General features: G+C 36.1%; 1 protein-coding gene across 2 annotated transcripts in view; it reads right to left on the bottom strand.

The window, feature by feature from the left end:
* Positions 1-20,259, bottom strand: part of LOC143222390 (potassium/sodium hyperpolarization-activated cyclic nucleotide-gated channel 2-like) — a 137,506-nt gene that overhangs the window by 30,282 nt on the left and 86,965 nt on the right. For both annotated transcript variants that reach the window (XM_076448856.1, XM_076448857.1), the window contains exon 3: positions 3,986-4,149. In XM_076448856.1, the coding sequence (XP_076304971.1) occupies positions 3,986-4,149 (164 nt within the window). The remainder of the gene's footprint in view (positions 1-3,985; positions 4,150-20,259) is intronic.

Below are 20,259 nucleotides of genomic sequence, written 5' to 3'. Positions count from 1 at the left end.
TTAGCGCATACAGCCCTTAAATAGCTTTGCGCGAATTCCAACAAAACAATGAAACAAATAATATGAACAGACTCTGTCATTTTCAACATTCTTAACAGACACGAAAAGCTACATTTTACACTGTTTTAAAACGTTAGGTTTTTTCCTCTATACTTACAGAAAAGAGTGCCGTGTGTGGCATTTTAATGAGGCACTGTTATTGAGTTTTACCATTCAGATGATAATTCTTACACTCTAAACACCAAAGTGAAGAGAGAAGTTTTGTGAACCATTGAATCTCTGATTTACAGTCCGGCACATTAAGCACTAGGCCACACGCAGCCAAAAAAAGCTGCGCTTATAAGAAACACTAAAACAAAATATAACTGTGCTTAAAAGAAATACTAAAACAAAAAATCCGATTATCCTCATGTTTTAATTGATTATAAATTAAAAATATGTATTATTATTATCCAGTACCTATTTGAAAGGAACACAGATGTCTTATGGCATAAGAAATTAAACAGAACGGAACAGATGGTATAAGACACAGAACAAAACAATAGGTAGAAGTATTATGGTATAAGACACGGTACAGGACAGTAGGTAGAAGTATTGTGGTATAAGACACGGTACAAAACAGTAGGTAGAAGTATTGTGGTATAAGACACGGTACAGAATAGTAGGTAGAAGTATTGTGGTATAAGACATGGTACAAAACAGTAGGTAGAAGTATTGTGGTATAAGACATGGTACAAAACAGTAGGTAGAAGTATTGTGGTATAAGACATGGTACAAAACAGTAGGTAGAAGTATTGTGGTATAAGACACGGTACAGAACAGTAGGTAGAAGTATTGTGGTATAAGACATGGTGTACAAAACAGTAGGTAGAAATATTGTGGTATAAGACACAGGTACAAAACAGTAGGTAGAAATATTGTGGTATAAGACACAGTACAAGAACAGTAGGTAGAAATATTGTGGTATAAGACACGGTACAGAACAGTAGGTAGAAATATTATTGGTATAAGACACGGTACAGAACAGTAGGTAGAAGTATTGTGGTATAAGACATGGCACGTTTTCAAAACAGTAGGTAGAAGTATTGTGGTATAAGACACGGTACAAGAACAGTGGAGTAGAAGTATTGTGGTATAAGACACGGTACAGAACAGTAGGTAGAAATATTGTGGTATAAAGACATGGTTTCAAAACAGTAGGTAGAAATATTGTGGTATAAGACACAGGTACAAGAACAGTAGGTAGAAGTATTGTGGTATAAGACATGGAACAGGACAGTAGGTAGAGGTATTGTGGTATAAGACACGGTACAGAACAGTAGGTAGAAGTATTGTGGTATAAGACATGGTACAAAACAGTAGGTAGAAATATTGTGGGTATAAGACATGGTACAAAACAGTAGGTAGAAGTATTGTGGTATAAGACACGGTACAAGAACAGTAGGTAGAAATATTGTGGTATAAGACCTGGTTTTCAAAACAGTAGGTAGAAGTATTGTGGTATAAGACATGGTACAAAACAGTAGGTAGAAGTATTGTGGTATAAGACACGGTACAGAACAGTAGGTAGAAGTATTGTGGTATAAGACATGGTACAAAACAGTAGGTAGAAGTATTGTGGTATAAGACACGGTACAAAACAGTAGGTAGAAGTATTGTGGTATAAGACACGGTACAGAACAGTAGGTAGAAGTATTGTGGTATAAGACACGGTACAGAACAGTAGGTAGAAGTATTGTGGTATAAGACATGGAACAGGACAGTAGGTAGAAGTATTGTGGTATAAGACATGGAACAGGACAGTAGGTAGAAGTATTGTGGTATAAGACACGGTACAGGACAGTAGATAGAAGCATTGTGGTATAAGACATGGAACAGGACAGTAGGTAGAAGTCCAAGATTTCCTTGTTTTATTTTCCCTTCTTGGGTTGAACTGTTTTAGAAACCTTCCGTTACACAACATGGGTCTGTATAAACTCCATTGTAATGTATTAAAGCCAAATCTCACGTAAGTAATAAGTTTCCAACGTTTCCCTGATTTGAGTCTCAAAACAAGTTTAAAAAACAAAACAAACAGTTTCCGATTGTCTTGCAGCAGTCGCTTTGATGCTCATTGGCTGTCACCCGTTAGGAGTATGGAAGGATTCTCCACGAATCAGCGCTGAGCTATGTTTTTCATCTTTACCATCACGTTTGAGTACAGAAAGATAAGTTGGTTGAATGTGAACACTAGAGGGAGTGCAGCATAGAAGTAGTTTACGTCTGGTCACTACGGTGGTTTCAGTACGAACGTGAAGGTCTGCTTATGGTCATGAGATAACAAAAAGAAGTGTTTAAGATAGAAACAAAGAAATAAGGTTTTGATGGTTCTTTAAGCCAGACCTTATTCTGATTGGTCGAAAAAATGACGTCACATCATAATATATAAGAGGTTCTAAACATCAATACGTGTGTATGGTTTATAGAAGCCTTCTTGTTTAGGGTAAGCCTTGAACATTCACTGAGCGGTGGATAACCACGCCTTAATTAATTTCACATAAGCACCTTATGTACAGAGAAAAAACTCGAGTACTAATTGATAAAATAATATAGTTTTAACGTACGTTCACTTCTAATTGCATCAAAACATGAAACTACATCTTCTGGCGTAAATAAAGATGGCCTTCATTGTTGTTGGATGTTGGCACAGAGCTACACAGGGGCTGTCTGTCCTAAAAATCCCTAACTTGGAACTGATATAATAGAAGGAAGGCGCTTTACCCCAACTCTTGAAATGTGTGAATTAATTGTCTCTCTTATAACGCATCCACGGCTCCGAAACGTAGAGCGCGATTTTGCTGAAAAGGGTATGCGAACTTTTGGACCCTAGGTTTCACAGTTAGGCACGCTAATCACTAGATCACGTCTGTTCCAGAGCTACGATGTGATGCGTTGTGACGACGCCACAGTGTCACAAGTTTAGTAAAACAATTATACAATTTGCAAAACAAAGTAACTAAATTACGTATCGTTAGTTTTAACTTAAATAAAATGTTTAAAAAAACCTGACTTCAAAAGCTTGGACTTCCGCCACTAACAAACACATGATTTTAACTTGAAATTGATTACAGAAACCTGTTAACATGCGCAGGTGTTTATTTCTCAAAATATTTTTAGTTTTAATTTACATAATTAGCTTGCTTCGGTGGGAAGTTGTTGGCTCTAACTAAAAAAAAAACGTTTTACTTCAATAATAACTTTGATTTTTACTTTAATTTAGAATTGCTCTACGTCTATAATAGTTTCATTAAACTTTTTCCATATCATTTAATGTTTTCTATTGCTAAGAGAAACTTGGCTGTGATCTTACCAATAGGAATACCTTAATAAATTCACAGGTATAACTTTGAAATCGCCGAATTTGTTCTTTTTTCAAAAGTTGTTTCCTACGTATTTACGCTTTGTAAAAAAGAGTTTGAACACCTGACTTCGTTTTTTATATATTTTATGAGAGTTTTTATCACTAAACCTAAATATAATAAATAAAAAGACAAATAATAGATTAGTTAATCAGTTGCGTTGCTGTAATCAGAGGGTGTAGTTTGCTGGACTGCTTAGACTGAACACCTGAAGTCCATAAACGGATATTTAGTTTTGAACACGAGTTCGTTAATCTTCTGATGACGTCACACGTGTAAAATTTAGCTTTACACAACTGGAACTACTTGTCTTATTGAACCGAAGTCCGGTGGCGTAGTAATACATAAGTATTTAAATTTTTTATAAAGACGACACATAGAGAAGACAACCAGGGCTACCGGGTAAATCCTCCGCTGTTATTTTATTATATCAAAGTACGATTGTTGTTATTTTGTATTATAAGCCTTTTTGTACTAGAGTTACTATGTAGATGTGTAAGAGTTTGTTGTTTAAAGTACAAACAAACAATAAAGTAATGGTTGTATATCTCTGCGACATAAACATGAATAAACAATGAAAAATTTACCTGTTCTAAAATTCACAACAATATCTAAAAGGAAAATGGTGTCAGAGAGACAGTTGAAAGCAATCCAGCGAGCTGATAGGTCATCATTGAAGAATGAAATAGCCACTGGTAGAACGATAAGGTTTGCGACGAGGAAGAACAGCATGCATAAGTCCCAATAGAACCTTAGAAAAAACAAGAACAATAAACGACTCGCTGAAGGAGGAGTGTACCACAAACTACCATCCAGCTTCTGCAATTAGTTATTTATAAAATAAACAAACAGTAACACCAAAACAAATATGACCAAACATCATTATCTATTCGTTAGGGAATATCAGAAAAAGAAAACGGACCAACATCTGTTCTCATACGTGTAAGCTGATTATAAGCCTAACTTATAATTAATAGTTCAAATATATTATACGTACATGTTGTTCCTATGTTCTAATACTGCTCTCTGAATCATAAAAGTTAGAAATAAACACGAAGTTGTTGGCAAAAGTTCAAACAAATTAACAGTGTGTGTGAGTGTGATTTATAATAAAGCCACATGGAGTTGTCTACTGTATTCTTCGAAGTGAATAAAACCTCTGATTTTAGTGTTGTAAGTCTGTATAATGGGGGACAGAAAGAAAGGGAAAATCTACACTATCATAAAACTACACGTATAACCTCACCAAAACTAACTTAGTTTCAGCACTATTATAATTACACGTATGACCTCACCAAAATGAACCTAGTTTCAGCGCTATTATAATTACACATTTTGCTTCAACTAACTGAGTTTTAGCACCATCATAATTACATGTATAACCTCACCAAAACTAACTTAGTTTCAGCACTATTATAATTACACGTATGACCTCACCAAAATTAACCTAGTTTCAGCGCTATTATAATTACACATTTTGCTTCAACTAACTGAGTTTAGCACCATCATAATTACACGTATAACCTCACCAAAACTAACTTAGTTTCAGCACTATTATAATTACACGTATGACCTCACCAAAATTAACCTAGTTTCAGCGCTATTATAATTACACATTTTGCTTCAACTAACTGAGTTTTAGCACCATCATAATTACACGTATAACCTCACCAAAACTAACTTAGTTTCAGCACTATTATAATTACACGTATGACCTCACCAAAATTAACCTAGTTTCAGCGCTATTATAATTACACATTTTGCTTCAACTAACTGAGTTTTAGCACCATCATAATTACACGTATAACCTCACCAAAACTAACTTAGTTTCAGCACTATTATAATTACACGTATGACCTCACCAAAATTAACCTAGTTTCAGCGCTATTATAATTACACATTTTGCTTCAACTAACTTAGTTTTAGCACTATCATAATTAAACGTACAGCCTCACCTACGAACGGTATGAACATCTTAAAATTAAATAACAGTTTCCCTGTTTAAATTTTCTGATTACAGTTTCGCTCATTGTATTTTAACTTTGTCAAATGAAACACTTTTCCAATAATCCACAATTCGTATCTCGTAGTGGAATATTATGCGCCCACAAGGCCAAAAATGTATACTGACCCACTGTAAACAAAATATATAACTGTAATAAATTGGGTTTGCGTAGGAATATATATATATGTGTATATATATAAAACGGGCCATTTCCACGTAACGAAAATGGAAGGCTTTTCACTACGTCGATGATAAAGGAAAAAGAACCATTTTCAACTGCAATATAATAAAACGAAAGTGAAACCTCAGGCGGTGATATTTTCATTTAGCAATACACCTTCTTTGAAATTCGTCTATAAGTTTCACTTTAAAATTAGCCCTTGAAGGGTTCTTTCAGTATTATTTAGTCATAAACGTATCATGTTTATACCCTTAAGTATCTTAGAATATTTGATGAAATTTTTTTGATTTTTTCGCGAAATTCGGGATTTCCTCAACCTTGTTATTCAGCCAGAAAAACTGATTTAAAACATATTCATTGGTAGATGATATGACTTTTACAGCTGTGGTAATTTCGTGCACGTTGACTCTTCTGAGTGCTTGAGCAATTATGTTTTGCAGTCCTTTGTTGAAAGTTCCAATTAAAACGGAATTTTCAGTCGAATAATCCCCCAATCGACAATGACTGTTGTTTATAAGACACTTATTTTTTTAAACGTTTCAAAATAGATTATTAAACTTACCTGAACAATATCTGTAAGATACTTTAAAACATATGATCAAACTGATCTGTACAATATCTCTAAGATACATTAAAATATATTATCAAACTGATCTGTACAATATCTCTAAGATACATTAAAACATATTATCAAGCTGATCTGTACAATATCTCTAAGATACATTAAAACATATTATCAAACTTATCTGTACAATATCTATAAGATACTTTAAAACATATTATCAAACTGATCTGTACAATATCTATAAGATACTTTAAAACATATTATCAAACTGATCTGTACAATATCTCTAAGATACATTAAAACATATTATCAAACTGATCTGTACAATATCTATAAGATACATTAAAACATATTATCAAGCTGATCTGTACAATATCTATAAGATACATTAAAACATATTATCAAGCTGATCTGTACAATATCTCTAAGATAATTAAAACATATTATCAAACTGATCTGTACAATATCTGTAAGATACTTTAAAACATATTATCAAACAGATCTGTACAATATCTCTAAGATACATTAAAACATATTATCAAACTGATCTGTACAATATCTCTAAGATACATTAAAACATATTATCAAACTGATTTGTACAATATCTCTAAGATATAAGTGGAGATTTAGTTAATATTACAGATTAAATGAAATGATAATTAAATTAATGTTAAAAATAAAAGTAAATTAATAAGAAAGATACTTTACAAGTAGATATGTTTTCTAAGATACATGTATTTTAAGATATTGTACAGATAAGCCACTTTAAAATATATTTTTATCTGTGCAATATCTTAAGATACATTAAAACATATTATCAAACTGATTTGTACAATATCTCTAAGATACATTAAAACATATTATCAAACAGATCTGTACAATATCTCTAAGATACATTAAAACATATTATCAAACTTATCTGTACAATATCTCTAAGATACATTAAAACATATTATCAAGCTGATCTGTACAATATCTCTAAAATACATTAAAACATATCTACTTGTAAAAATTCTTATTAATTTACTTTTATTTTTAACATTAATTTAATTATCATTTCATTTAATCTGTAATATTAACTAAATCTCCACTAAATATCATTGAGTTGGAATGAGGAATGTATTAATAATTAGACAAAATATCGTAGAATGAGTTTTGAAATCATAAAAGTTTGTAATAAAAACCAAAACTTTTATGGAACATATATTGTTTTGGGATTGTATTAAAATTAAAGGATCTTTGGGCGAATGTTGAAATACGAAGAATTTATAAACAAAAACTAAACTTGTATATTTTACCTAAAGTGACTCTGTAATCATAAAAAAATTAAATAATAATTTATTATAGTATTTGTATACATAATTTGCATTAATGCTTTTTCTGGAATTAGGGCATCTTCCATATGTCAGATTGTGATTTTAATATTAAACTAGCCAAACGAGTAAATATTTTTTGGTTACTGCTACTTCCAGATGTCAAAATTTAGGTTTTACAGACCTGGCAGGGTGAAAAACGACGTCTTCCTCTTTTACGCACTTGATTTCTTTCTGTTAATGATTGGTTTAATGTTTATAGGATAAACAGAGTTTAGCTAGTCCACGCGTTAGCTTTAAGCTAGATTGTAGTTTGAATTTCGCTCAAAGTTGCACGAAAGTTATCTGCTCTAGTCGTCCCTAATTTAACAGTGTAAGTCTAGAGGGAAGGCCACCACCCATTACCCTAGTACTGGGGGATTTTCCTTCCCATTATAATGCTCCTCATAGTTGAAAGAGAGAGCATATTCGGTTACAAGGATACAAAATCACAGATTGCTGTTCAAGCACCTTAATCTCAAGGTCATATCAGGGGCTTTATAAGCTGATTAACATAATTTTGATAACAGTAAGGTCAAATGTTGCTTTTACAAAACAACAACATTAATCACGTGTTTATTATTAGAGCTCAAAAATAATTATACCAAAATAAAGCGTAGCCTTTATTCTGAGAGACAGCCTATTAAAAATATTGGGTGTATCCCTCGGGCAGGTGCATGTGGTACCTTAACAATAAATAAAAAGAAACGTTCAGCAGAATATGTTTATAATATGTGATCATATGTTTCATACATTCGTATGATAGTGGTTTACTTCCTAATATTCCTAACAAACGTGGCACAGTGGTATGTCTGCGGACTTACAACGCTAGAATCCGGGTTTCGATACCCGTGGCTGGAAAAGCACAGATAGTCCATTATGTAGCTCTGTGCTGAATTACAAATCAAACAAACAATCAAACCTAATAAACTTTGTTATAACTTCATATCTAGACTAACGTTCTCTTATAAATCTAAACCTTTATAGTGAACGTGACTTTCAAGAGATCTTAAAACATTCTGTGAGTTCGATGATATAATTTTGTTTTTTAACGTAAGAAAGTTACTAATGATATTTTCACAAGGGAGACGGCGAAAATCGTTTCTTTACCACGACTTAAGACACAAAATGTCATCCGATTTTTCGAAACATAAAGAGGAGTGTGTGTGTTCTCTTAATTTAAAGCAAAGCCACATGGGGCTATCTGCTGAGTCCACCGAGGGAAATCGAACCCCTGATTTTAGCGTTGTAAATCCGTAGACTTACCGCTGTACTAGCGGGGGGCACATAAAGAAGATAGATAAGAACAATGATGAACACCTGACCATCTCTTTACCACAACAGAAGACACAAAATGCCATCCGATTTTTCGAAACATGAAGAGGATAGATAAAAACAGTGATGAACATCTGACCATCTCTTTACCACAACACAAGACACAAAATGCCATCCGATTTTTCGAAACATGAAGAGGATAGATAACACTGATGAACATCTGACCATCTCTTTACCACAACACAAGACACAAAATGTCATCCGATTTTTCGAAACATGAAGAGGATAGATAAAAACAATGATGAACATCTGACCATCTCTTTACCACAACACAAGACACAAAATGCCATCCGATTTTTCGAAACATGAGGAGGATAGATAACAATGATGAACATCTGACCATCTCTGTACCACAACACAAGACACAAAATGCCATCCGATTTTTCGAAACATGAAGAGGATAGATAAAAATAATGAGCATCTGACCATCTCTTTACCACAACACAAGACACAAAATGCCATCCGATTTTCGAAATATGAAGAGGATAGATAAAAATAATGAACATCTGACCATCTCTTTACCACAACACAAGACACAAAATGTCAACCGATTTTCGAAATATGAAGAGGATAGATAAAAATAATGAACATCTGACCATCTCTTTACCACAACACAAGACACAAAATGTCAACCGATTTTTCGAAATATGAAGAGGATAGATAAAAATAATGAACATCTGACCATCTCTTTACCACAACACAAGACACAAAATGTCATCCGATTTTTCGAAATATGAAGAGGATAGATAAAAACAATGATGAACATCTGACCATCTCTTTACCACAACACAAGACAAAAAATGCCATCCGATTTTTCGAAACATGAAGAGGATAGATAAAAATAATGAGCATCTGACCATCTCTTTACCACAACACAAGACACAAAATGTCAACCGATTTTTCGAAATATGAAGAGGATAGATAAAAATAATGAACATCTGGCCATCTCTTTACCACAACACAAGACACAAAATGCCATCCGATTTTTCGAAACATGAAGAGGATAGATGAAAACAATGATGAACATCTGACCATCTCTTTACCACAACACAAGACAAAAAATGCCATCCGATTTTTCGAAACATGAAGAGGATAGATAAAAATAATGAACATCTGACCATCTCTTTATTACAACACAAGACACAAAATGACAACCGATTTTTCGAAATATGAAGAGAATAGATAAAAATAATGAACATCTGACCATCTCTTTACCACAACACAAGACATAAAATGTCAACCGATTTTTCGAAACATGAAGAGGATAGATGAAAACAATGATGAACATCTGACCATTTCTTTACCATAACACAATACAAAATGTCACCCGATTTTTCGAAAAATGAAGACGATAGACAAGAAGTTTGTTTGCTTGTTTTTGAATTTCGCGCAAAGCTGCACGAGGGCTGTCTGTGCTAGCCGTCCCTAATTTAGTAGTGTAAGACTAGAGAGAAGGCAGCTAGTCATCATCACCCACCGCAAACTCTAGGACTACTCTTTTACCAACGAATTGTGGGATTGACTCTCACAATTATAACGACTCCACAGCTAAAAGGGCGAGTATGTTTGGTGCAGGTAAGAAGAGATGATTTTTCTACAACAACAAAAGGGGAGGCAGGTTTACTTGTAAGTTTATTAAAATATTTTTCAAACTTATAGAAATACTGGATGTTTAAGCTATTATTACTCAAATATTTTGTTTCTGGTTCAGATAATATTGGAAGACTATGAGTAACACGTAATGTGAAAATGCTAGGCCTAGATGTTAGTTTTAGGACTGCGTAAATCAAAAGATGATAACATTACATTTTCTTCTACAAGTATAGGACCTTATTAATCTTCGTTTAACAGAACACCTAAAGCAATTCCTTGTTATCACAGATAACGTTTTCGATTTTTGCTTCCATTACGTCAGTTCAACACATAACTAAAAATTTCTAGTCACGTCTCCTGAGGCTCGAGATTTAAAATAACATCCAGTTGTAAAATAAATACCCTAACAACTGAGTATAATTCTAACTCTACAGCAATTTTGACGTCCGTATAATACTACACCGCACATATTTTAAAGTATTTCGATCTTGTTGTTATTCTAAGTAGACTCTACACTTCAGCACGGAGGTGTTTTTTTTTAGCTCACTTTTGACAAGTGATTTAAACTGATGCATTTATGAAAATATTATATAATGTCCCTGAATATTTACACATTGAATTTAGGCTTAAAAGGTTTTTTTTTCTCTTTTCGCTCAATAAAGTGTGATAGAAGACGTCACCAGGATGTGGCAGACTAAAACGGAAAATCAATATTCGAAAACTTACCTTCTTCCGAAATGTATAGATAGAATATTTACTTAATATAAAAATAAGTACAGAATTTCAATCACATCACTTTACAATTCTAGGGCTGGTTTTGGTCTTGTCATAGTTAGTAACTCTATAGTTAGGTGGGTGCTTTTTTTTATTACGTTATTTTAAAACATGTAATCCGTGATATTCTGGAGTTCAAATATATTTTATTACATTGACAATGCATAACTACTTATGACGCATATAACTTCATCGTCGCTGAAAAATATCCGGTTTCGTAGCAAAAAGTTATATATATATAGTCCTACACACACATATAGTTTGGTTTGGTTTCAATTTCGCGCAAAGCTACACGAGGGCTATCTTCGCTAGCCGTCCCTAACTTAGCAGTATAAGACTAGAGGGATGGCAGCTTGTCATCAACATCCATCGCCAACTCTTGGGCCACTCTTTTACCAACGAATGGTGGGATTGACTGTCATATTATAACTTTCCTACTGCTGAAAGAGCGAATATGTTCGGTGTTAGAAATATTGAAAATTCCATATATGAAAGTAATTTTTTTTTTTAAATTTCGCGCAAAGTTACTCGAGGGCTATCTGCGTTAGCCGTTCCTAATTTCGCAGTGTAAGACTAGAGAGAAGGCAGCTAGTCTTCACCACCCACCGCCAACTCTCGGGCTACTCTCTTACCAACGAATAGTGGGATTGACCGTAAATTATAACGCCCCCACGGCTGAAAGGGCGAGCATGTTTAATACGACGGGGATTCGAATCCGCGACCTTCAGATTACGAGTAGAACGCCTTAACTCACTTGGCGATCCCGGGGCCTGTAATTAAATAATTTTTAAAAAATCTGCGGTCAAAGAAGAGGAAGAACAAAACAATTTTACTATTTTGGAGCTAGAACTGTGATTTTGTGGGGAACAAGCCCCCTCTTGGTAACCGTAGATACGTTACTAAACGATACATAACATGGTGGGAAGACGTTCAAATATAACGTAACGTTTGGCAGAAAAGGAGGGGGGCTATCTTAAGCCTTTTTTAAGATTACATGAGTAAGGGAATGGGTATCTTTAAGTGTTGCGAAAGAAGTTAACCAACATAAAGAAATCACATTTCAAGCGAGAAAGACACGAATTCAAAGTTGTATTAATGCGCCCTCTGCAACAGCATTGTGGACGTCACAAATTTCTTTGAACTGATTTTACTTAATTCAGAACACAATTAAATGAATCCGCAACAGTAAACAGTACTGCAAGTACTCATTGTATGGACGAAAACAACTTGGCAAACCTTTTCGAGCTCCTCTGTGCTCTGCAGTATGAATGGTGTATCCATGAGGCAGACAACTGCAATTTTGTTTGTTGCACAAAAACTGGGTCAGTCGTTCCTTATTTTGAAGTAATATACCATAGGAAATGTAACTAGACAACGGTACCATCCACAGCAAAATGTTTGGACTATTTTTTTCCTCTTTTGCTTTAAAAATTCCGTTACTGAAGATTTGAGATACCCTTACCTTGGCGCGAAATTCTGAATTATGGCACGATTAAGCAGCGTTATATATATATATAAGCAGATGACATGAAGAAAACAGTATAATATAAACTATCAGGTCATCCCATAAGTAATGTCCGAAAATTTAATACAGAAAGTGCATCATCATTTCTGTCTTTGTAGAAAGTTTTAATGACTAAAATATGTAGTAGGACGTGTATAAAAATGTTCAGACAAATAAAAAAACTAACCCATCTTTTTCTAATCATTAATCAAATAAACCCTTAAGAAGATGGGTGTGTCTGAGGAGCACATTAGGTATATAATGCTTTATGAGTTTAAAAAAGGCAACAGTACAGTTGAAACTACACAAAACATTCAAGGTGTTTATGGTGCGGAGTCTCTCAATGAAAGAAAATGTTGAAGGTGGTTTCAGCAGTTCAGATCAGGTGACTACAGCTTAAGTGATGCACCACGTTCAGGTGGTCCTGTTGAGTTTAATGATTACTTGCTGCTGACTGCACTTGATGAAGATTGTGCTGTAACAGTTGAAGAACTAGCACAGAAGCTTAATTCAACCCATTCAACAGTTCACTGTCATCTGCAACAGCTTGGAAAGGTGTCAAAACTTGGAAAATGGGTCCCCCATGATTTTACAGAAGCCAACCTTAGAGCAAGAGTGGACATTTGCACTTCTCTGCACTCTCGCGGACGTAATTCACCTTTATTGGACAGGGTAGTGATTGGAGATGACAAATGGATAAATTATAAAAGTGTTGAGCGCCGCAGACAATGGCTCAGTGCAGGTAAACTGGGTAAAGCATAGCCCAAAATGGACCTCCACCCTAGAAAAGTCATGTTAAGCGTTTGGTGGGATATTGTTGGTGTGATCCACTTTGAGTTGCTGCCACTCAATGTTACGATTACATCAGATTTCTATTGTCAACAGTTAGAGCACTTGAATGTTGCACTGAAAGTAAAGATCAATCGTAAAGTTGTTGTGTTACACCAGGATATTGCACAGCCCCATACAGCATGTTGTGTTACACCAGAATAATGCACAGCCTCATACAACAAGGATCACATCTACAAAGACTGAAGAACTTGACTGGGAAAAACATCCACATTCTCCTTATTCTCCAGATCTTGCTCCATCTGATTATCATCTATTATAAAGTTTACAGAACTATCTTGATGGAAAAGAGCTTGGAACACATGAAGATGTCAAAACTACCCTCTCTACATTCTTTTCCTCCAAACTCCAAGAATTTTATAGAAGTGACATTCAGAAACTGGTGAATCATTGACAGGAAGTAATTAATAATAATGGAACATACATTATTGATAAAATAACATTAAAAAACGTTTGAAATCCTTTCACTTTTCTAAACCTAAAATAGGACGTAACTTAAGGGATGACCTGATATAATAATACAGCCGCTCACGAGACAGTGTGACAGTACTTAACACGGGTTGGTTTAATCAACTTTTATATATATATTCTAAAGCTACCTTTATACAGTAGATTAAAAATTTATATTGCAGTACAACAGAACAGAAGATCGAATTGAATGTACTATCATAACTGTATAGAATTTATTAATTTCTATAGAAAAAAAAATCCTGCTATATCACTTCGGTATGCATTTATATAATTTAGTTTAGTTAGGCCTAACACGTAACTCATAAATTATTTACATGAAACGTATACATATGTAGTTTGATAGTGTTATGTTGTGATATTCCCATGGGTTCAAACATATAAATTCATCCCCTTATTCTTTTAAAAGATGAATACGATAAAATGTGAAACTACTTTATCTCTTTTTACGCCATATTCTCGTTACCAGTGTGCACAGAAAACAAAATCGAATAGAACTAAGGGTTGAAAAAAAGGTTTATGATTTATTCAGATTTTCTTTTGTAACGTTTTGATTTGATTCGAACAACCGATATTTTTTCACCTTTTTATGTGATTTACATAGGTGTCGAGATTGGTCTTCATTTCCAATAGAGGGGGCAACACCTATTACGCCCCGTTCGTAAATTCTGATCGGTTTACGATTTTTAGAAAATTTGATTGAATTTTTGGTTTTAAAAAAGAGATCATTAAAAGCAGATAAATTTTTTTTAAAAATGAATGTGGCTTGTTTTTGTTTGTTTGTTTTTGAATTTCGCACAAAGCTACTCGAGGACTATCTGTGATAGCCGTCCCTAATTTAGTAGTGTAAGACTAGAGGGAAGGCAGCTACTCATCACCACCCACCGCCAACTCTTGGGCTACTCTTTTACCAACGAATAGTGGGATTGACCGTCACTTATAACGCCCCCACGGCTGGGAGGGCGAGCATGTTTGGCGCGACGGGGATGCGAATCCGCGACCCTCAGATTACGAGTCGCAGGCCTTAACACGCTTGGCCATGCCAAGCCTAATGAATGTGGTTCTTGGAGATAAACAAGGAAGTAGGCTTAGCTACCATGGAATGATTCGGACCTCCTAAGTGAAAAGGTGTAACCGTTTTGTCGATCGATGAAGAGGTGTCACATCCAGGGATTCTTGAGTTCGAATGTTAAAGAACATATCTTGAATGTCCAAACTAACTAAGCCGTAGTTTGGGGGAAAATATTTCTTTTACAAAGCTGGAAGTTTGTTCTTATAATGGTGCGTTTATTTCTGATAAGAATTGAGAGATTTCTTTGCAATGAGATATTTCTATTTCGTATATCTTGGTTGGGCTGTATAACCGTGGGGATCGGCAGCTTGCGATACAGAGGTTTTCTGTATTATTTTAAAGGGAATTATTTTATTTTCTTAGCTAGCTAAGGGCATTTTTTATTGAGTTCCCGAGAATGGAGTGATGTCCTTAGCGATATTTCAGAACGAAAGGAACTTAGTTTTGGTTTTATTTTCAATTTCGCGCAAAGCTGTAGAATGTGTATCTCAGGGGTTCCCAACCTTTTGGCACACGCGACCCCTTACCTAAAAGTTTGAAACCCATGTGACCCCCTACTTAGGGCTTACTATCAGCAGATTAATTTTTATTTTATTTTCTGTGAAGGAGAGGGAAAGAAACATCTAAAAAATATTTAAAATTTCTGTAATTATTTATTAGCAAATTAAATCACATTGGTCCAACCTGAATTCACAAAAAGAACATATATTTCTTAAAATAATATTAACATAGGTTTGAACAGCTATCCAACCCAGCTAGTGAGATGCCTGATGTTGCATTTCAGCAGCAAGCTTTGAAATTCGTGGCCGAGCGTTTGTTAGAGCCAGTATCATGTCATCTCCAACATCCAATCTGTTCCTATTCTTTGTTTTTATATTGACAAGAGTGGAAAATCCTGCTTCATACAAGTAGGTAGAAGCAAATGGAACAAGGGCACGTAAAGCTATCATGCTGACTTTGAAGTATGACTGATACATAGTGCACCAGAACTGAGTCACGGATTTCACCTTGAAGAGATCACGAGCTGAAGAGTCGTTCCTTAGATCCAGAAATTAATCTTGGATATCATCTGGGATGCTGGATACATCAAGTTCAGTTCAAAATGGGTTCCTTACCAGGGCCTCCTGTTCCTGTGATAGCTCAGGGAAGTAACGCTCGACTTCCTTTTCTAGAGACTGAAGATATTCGGTAATATCATCCTTGAGGAACTGATCCAGTTGGATTTGAGACTCATCCGTCACTCCACAAAGTTTTTCAAACATAGCGATGTTTCCAAGATTGGTTTTCCGACGCCAGTTCTGCAGTTTGGAAACAAAGGCCCGAAGACTATCTTGAAAAGGAGAACATGTGTTTCCCTTCCTTGAAGCTTCAAATTGAGCTTGTTCAGCTGGTCAAAATGTTGGCTAGGTACGCAACCCTTTTATTCTATGCTTCATCTTCGAAGTGAGTTACAAGATCTTTCCTTTCTTGAGTCTTCAGGAATAGCTTTATTTCATCTTTCATTTCAAAGACACGATTAATAACGTTTCCTTTCGACAACCAACGTACTGCTGTGTAGAAGAAAAGGACTTCGTGGTCAGCATTCATGTCTTTGCATAGTTCTTTGAATAGGCGAGTGTTGAGTGCTTGAGTCTTCACATAATTTACAATTTTGATTACAGATTAAAGCACTTCCTGCAGAGAGGCAGGGAGAGTCTTACTGGCGAGAGCATATCGGTGAATCATGCAGTGGATGCCCTTTGCTTGAGGTGCTAGTTTCTTCACTCTCGACCGGAATTCTGATTTCGATCCCAGCAGAGCCGGTGCCCCATCCGTACAAGCCCCACACACGTTTTCCCATTGAAAATCTTCGTCTTGAAAAAAAGTTGAAACTTTTTCCATGACATCATCAGCTTTTGTTATGGTTTCAAGTGCACTGCAGAATAAGAATTCGTCTTTGATGTCACCTGAATTAATGTATCTCACGAAGACAAGCAACTGAGAACATGAACTTACATCTGTTGACTCGTCGAGCTGAAAGGAAAACAAAGGGGAACCCTTGATTTCAGTCAAAACCTGTTCCTTCACATCCACAGACATTTTAGAAATGCGCCTCTGTATAGTATTATTTGACAGGGATACTTGCTGCATCTTCTTTGCACTGGCTTCTCCAAGAATAAGATTTACTGCTTTCATCATGCAGGGTTTAAGAAGTGTTTCTCCAATCGTGTGAGGCTTTTTTTGTTTAGCAATTTAGAATGCAATCGCATATGAAGCTTCCACTACGGCTGCACTCTGCTGCTGAAACGACCCACTTCTATCGATTCTTTGGCTTTTAAGACACCGTTCATGCCGTTTGAAGAAATCCAAACCCTTCTTTGCGTGTTCTGGATGTTTCGTCTCGAGATGACGCTTGAGTTTTGATGGTTTCATTGACTCTGCACTCAGGACAGCATGGCACAAAACACACTGTGGTTTCTCGATGCCATCGTCGGCGAGCACAGTGGTGAAGCCAATGTTGAGGTAGCATTCTAAGTATCTGCGCCGTTTAGCCATGGACACAACTCACCTCTACTGCTTACTTATCTCCTTGTTAAAATAAAATAAAAATGTTGAATAATGAAAGCTTTGGCAACTGTAGATCTTACACTGACTACTTGTGGGGGGTGCAGATAGAGTAGTGATGGGGTAAGTATTGGGAGGGAAGGGAGCGTGGCCAGTCGCGCGATTCGTCATCCACCAATCAGCAACGGACATGTGACGTGTCGACAGCGACACACACACACTAAATCACAGCTAAACAGACACACAATCATACGTACATGCGAGTGCACTCACATACTCGCTACTCACTAGTACACACATACATATAGTTGCAGCCACATACACATTCACACAGGCACATTCACTCACAGGCACGCATACATACACCCATAATATCACCTAATGACATTGAACCGAAACAAAAAAATGTAAGAGCATGAAAATGTAATTGATGAAATAAAATTAATGTTATCCCAAGCTACTTCTAACAAGACTATGCGACTCCCCTGCCAAGGCTTAACGACCCCCTTGGGGTCGCGACCCACCGGTTGGGAACCCCTGGTCTATCTGTACCATCCGGTAGGCCCGGCATCGTCAAGCGTGTTAAGGCCTGCGACTCGTAATCTGAGGGTCGCGGGTTCGAATTCCGGTTGCACCAAACATGCTCGCCCTTTTAGCTGTGGGGGCGTCATAATGTAACGGTCAATCTCACTATTCGTTGGTAAAAGAGTAGCCCAAGAGCTGGCGGTGGGTGGTGATGATTAGCTGCTTTCCCTCTAGTCTTATGCTACAACTTAGGGACGGCTAGCGCAGATAGCCCTCGAGTAGCTTTGTGCGAAATTCAAAAAACAAACAAACAAACTGTACCATATCTTGTAACACGACTTTTAGCAGTGGAGTATTAGGGTGAAGATAGCAAGTCAACATCACCTATTGCCAACTCTTGGGCTACTCTTTTTATCAACATATAGTGAGATAGACCGTTACATTATAAGACCTTCACAGCTGAGAGGGCGAGCATGTTCGATAACAGGGATTCGAACCTGCAACCTGCTGATTGCGAGTCTAGCGCACCCTAACTACTATGCGACGAAAACTTAACTTACGTATAAAACTAGTAATAAAGTAAATTATCAAAACATTAAATTATACAGCAAATTATATATGCAGTTAATAATGACATACTATCATAAAGTCATTTTTTCCCTCATCTCTTCGTGTTCTATATATGGAGATTTACGTGTGCTCAGAACGAGGCACGTTATTGATTTGTTGAAGTTGGAAGGCTTGAAACACGACAGTTATAAAGGCCCGGTACGGCTAGGAGGTTTAAGACACTCGACTCATAATCCGAGGGTCGCGAGTTCGAATCCCCGTCACACCAAACATGCTCGCCCTAACAGTCGTGGAGGCGTTATAATGTTACCTTATATCCCACTATTCGTTGGTAAAAGAGTAGTCCAAGAGTTGGCGATGGGTGGTGATAACTAGCTGCCTTCCCTCTAGTCTTACACTGCTAAATTAAGGACGGCTAGCACAGATAGCTCTCGCGTAGCTTTGTGCGAGAGCCCGGCATGGCCAAGTGTGTTGAGGCGTTCGACTCGTAATCCGAGGGTCGCGGGTTCGAATCCCGGTCGCACCAAACATGCTCGCCCTTTCAGTTGTGGGGGCGTTATAATGTTACCCTCAATCCCACTATTCGTTGGTAAAAGAGTAGCCCAAGAGTTGGCGGTGGGTGGTGATGACTAGCTGCCTTCCCTCTAGCCTTACACTGCTAAATTAAGAACGGCTAGCGCAGATAGCCCTCGCGTAGCATTGTGCGAAATTCAAAAACAACCAAAACTATCGTTTTAAATGAAACTTTCATTTGATATGAGCGAAAATCATTGCTAGTATTTTTTACGATTAATTCCTCCCCGGTTATCTTCTTTAAATGATGACGAGCCTCTGATAATAAAACATCGAAAGTTTTTTTTTCATCATTGTTTGATCATTAGTGTTCCATCTTTGTTTTTATCTTCAGTTCCCAATGATAACAAACTAATGCTGTGTTCGTTAGAAGTTCATCTTTCGATTTAAACTTCTTGGACTACTGTCCAGACACGAATGATAGTTAAATGTTCGTGTTTTGGAACTTTCGACATAAAGCTCACCGAAGGCTATCTGTTCCTACTCGTCTCTAATATTAAAATGGATAGACTGGCTAGAAGCAAATAACACCCATTGCCAGCTTTTGGGCTTTCATGACTGATCGAATATAATAGCGTTTTACTGACACTCGTGGTTTAAAAGTAGAGAGAGAGTTTTAGCAGAAATGGGAGGTCATCACAAGTACTTGTGTCCAAAATTCGAGCACGTTAACCCTTGACTACAGACAGTTTAATATCATAACACAAGTGAAAGGCTGGTTGAATCTCAAAAGTAGATAAACAAACAGCTACATCTATGATTTAATATATAACGTATTATTCTTTAAGTATAATGCTACGAAATCGGGATTCGATACCCTTGGGAAACACAGCACAGGCAGCATTACGTTGCTTTGTGCTTAATAACAAAGAAAATATTTCAAGTCCAAGCCGTAATTATTACAACTTCTAACGTTAAATGATCTAAATAAGTACGACCTTCACAAATATA

The sequence above is a fragment of the Tachypleus tridentatus genome, chromosome 8 (genome assembly GCF_004210375.1).
Source record: "Tachypleus tridentatus isolate NWPU-2018 chromosome 8, ASM421037v1, whole genome shotgun sequence".
NCBI lineage: Eukaryota > Metazoa > Arthropoda > Merostomata > Xiphosura > Limulidae > Tachypleus > Tachypleus tridentatus.
This window is presented reverse-complemented; position numbering and strand designations above follow the sequence as displayed.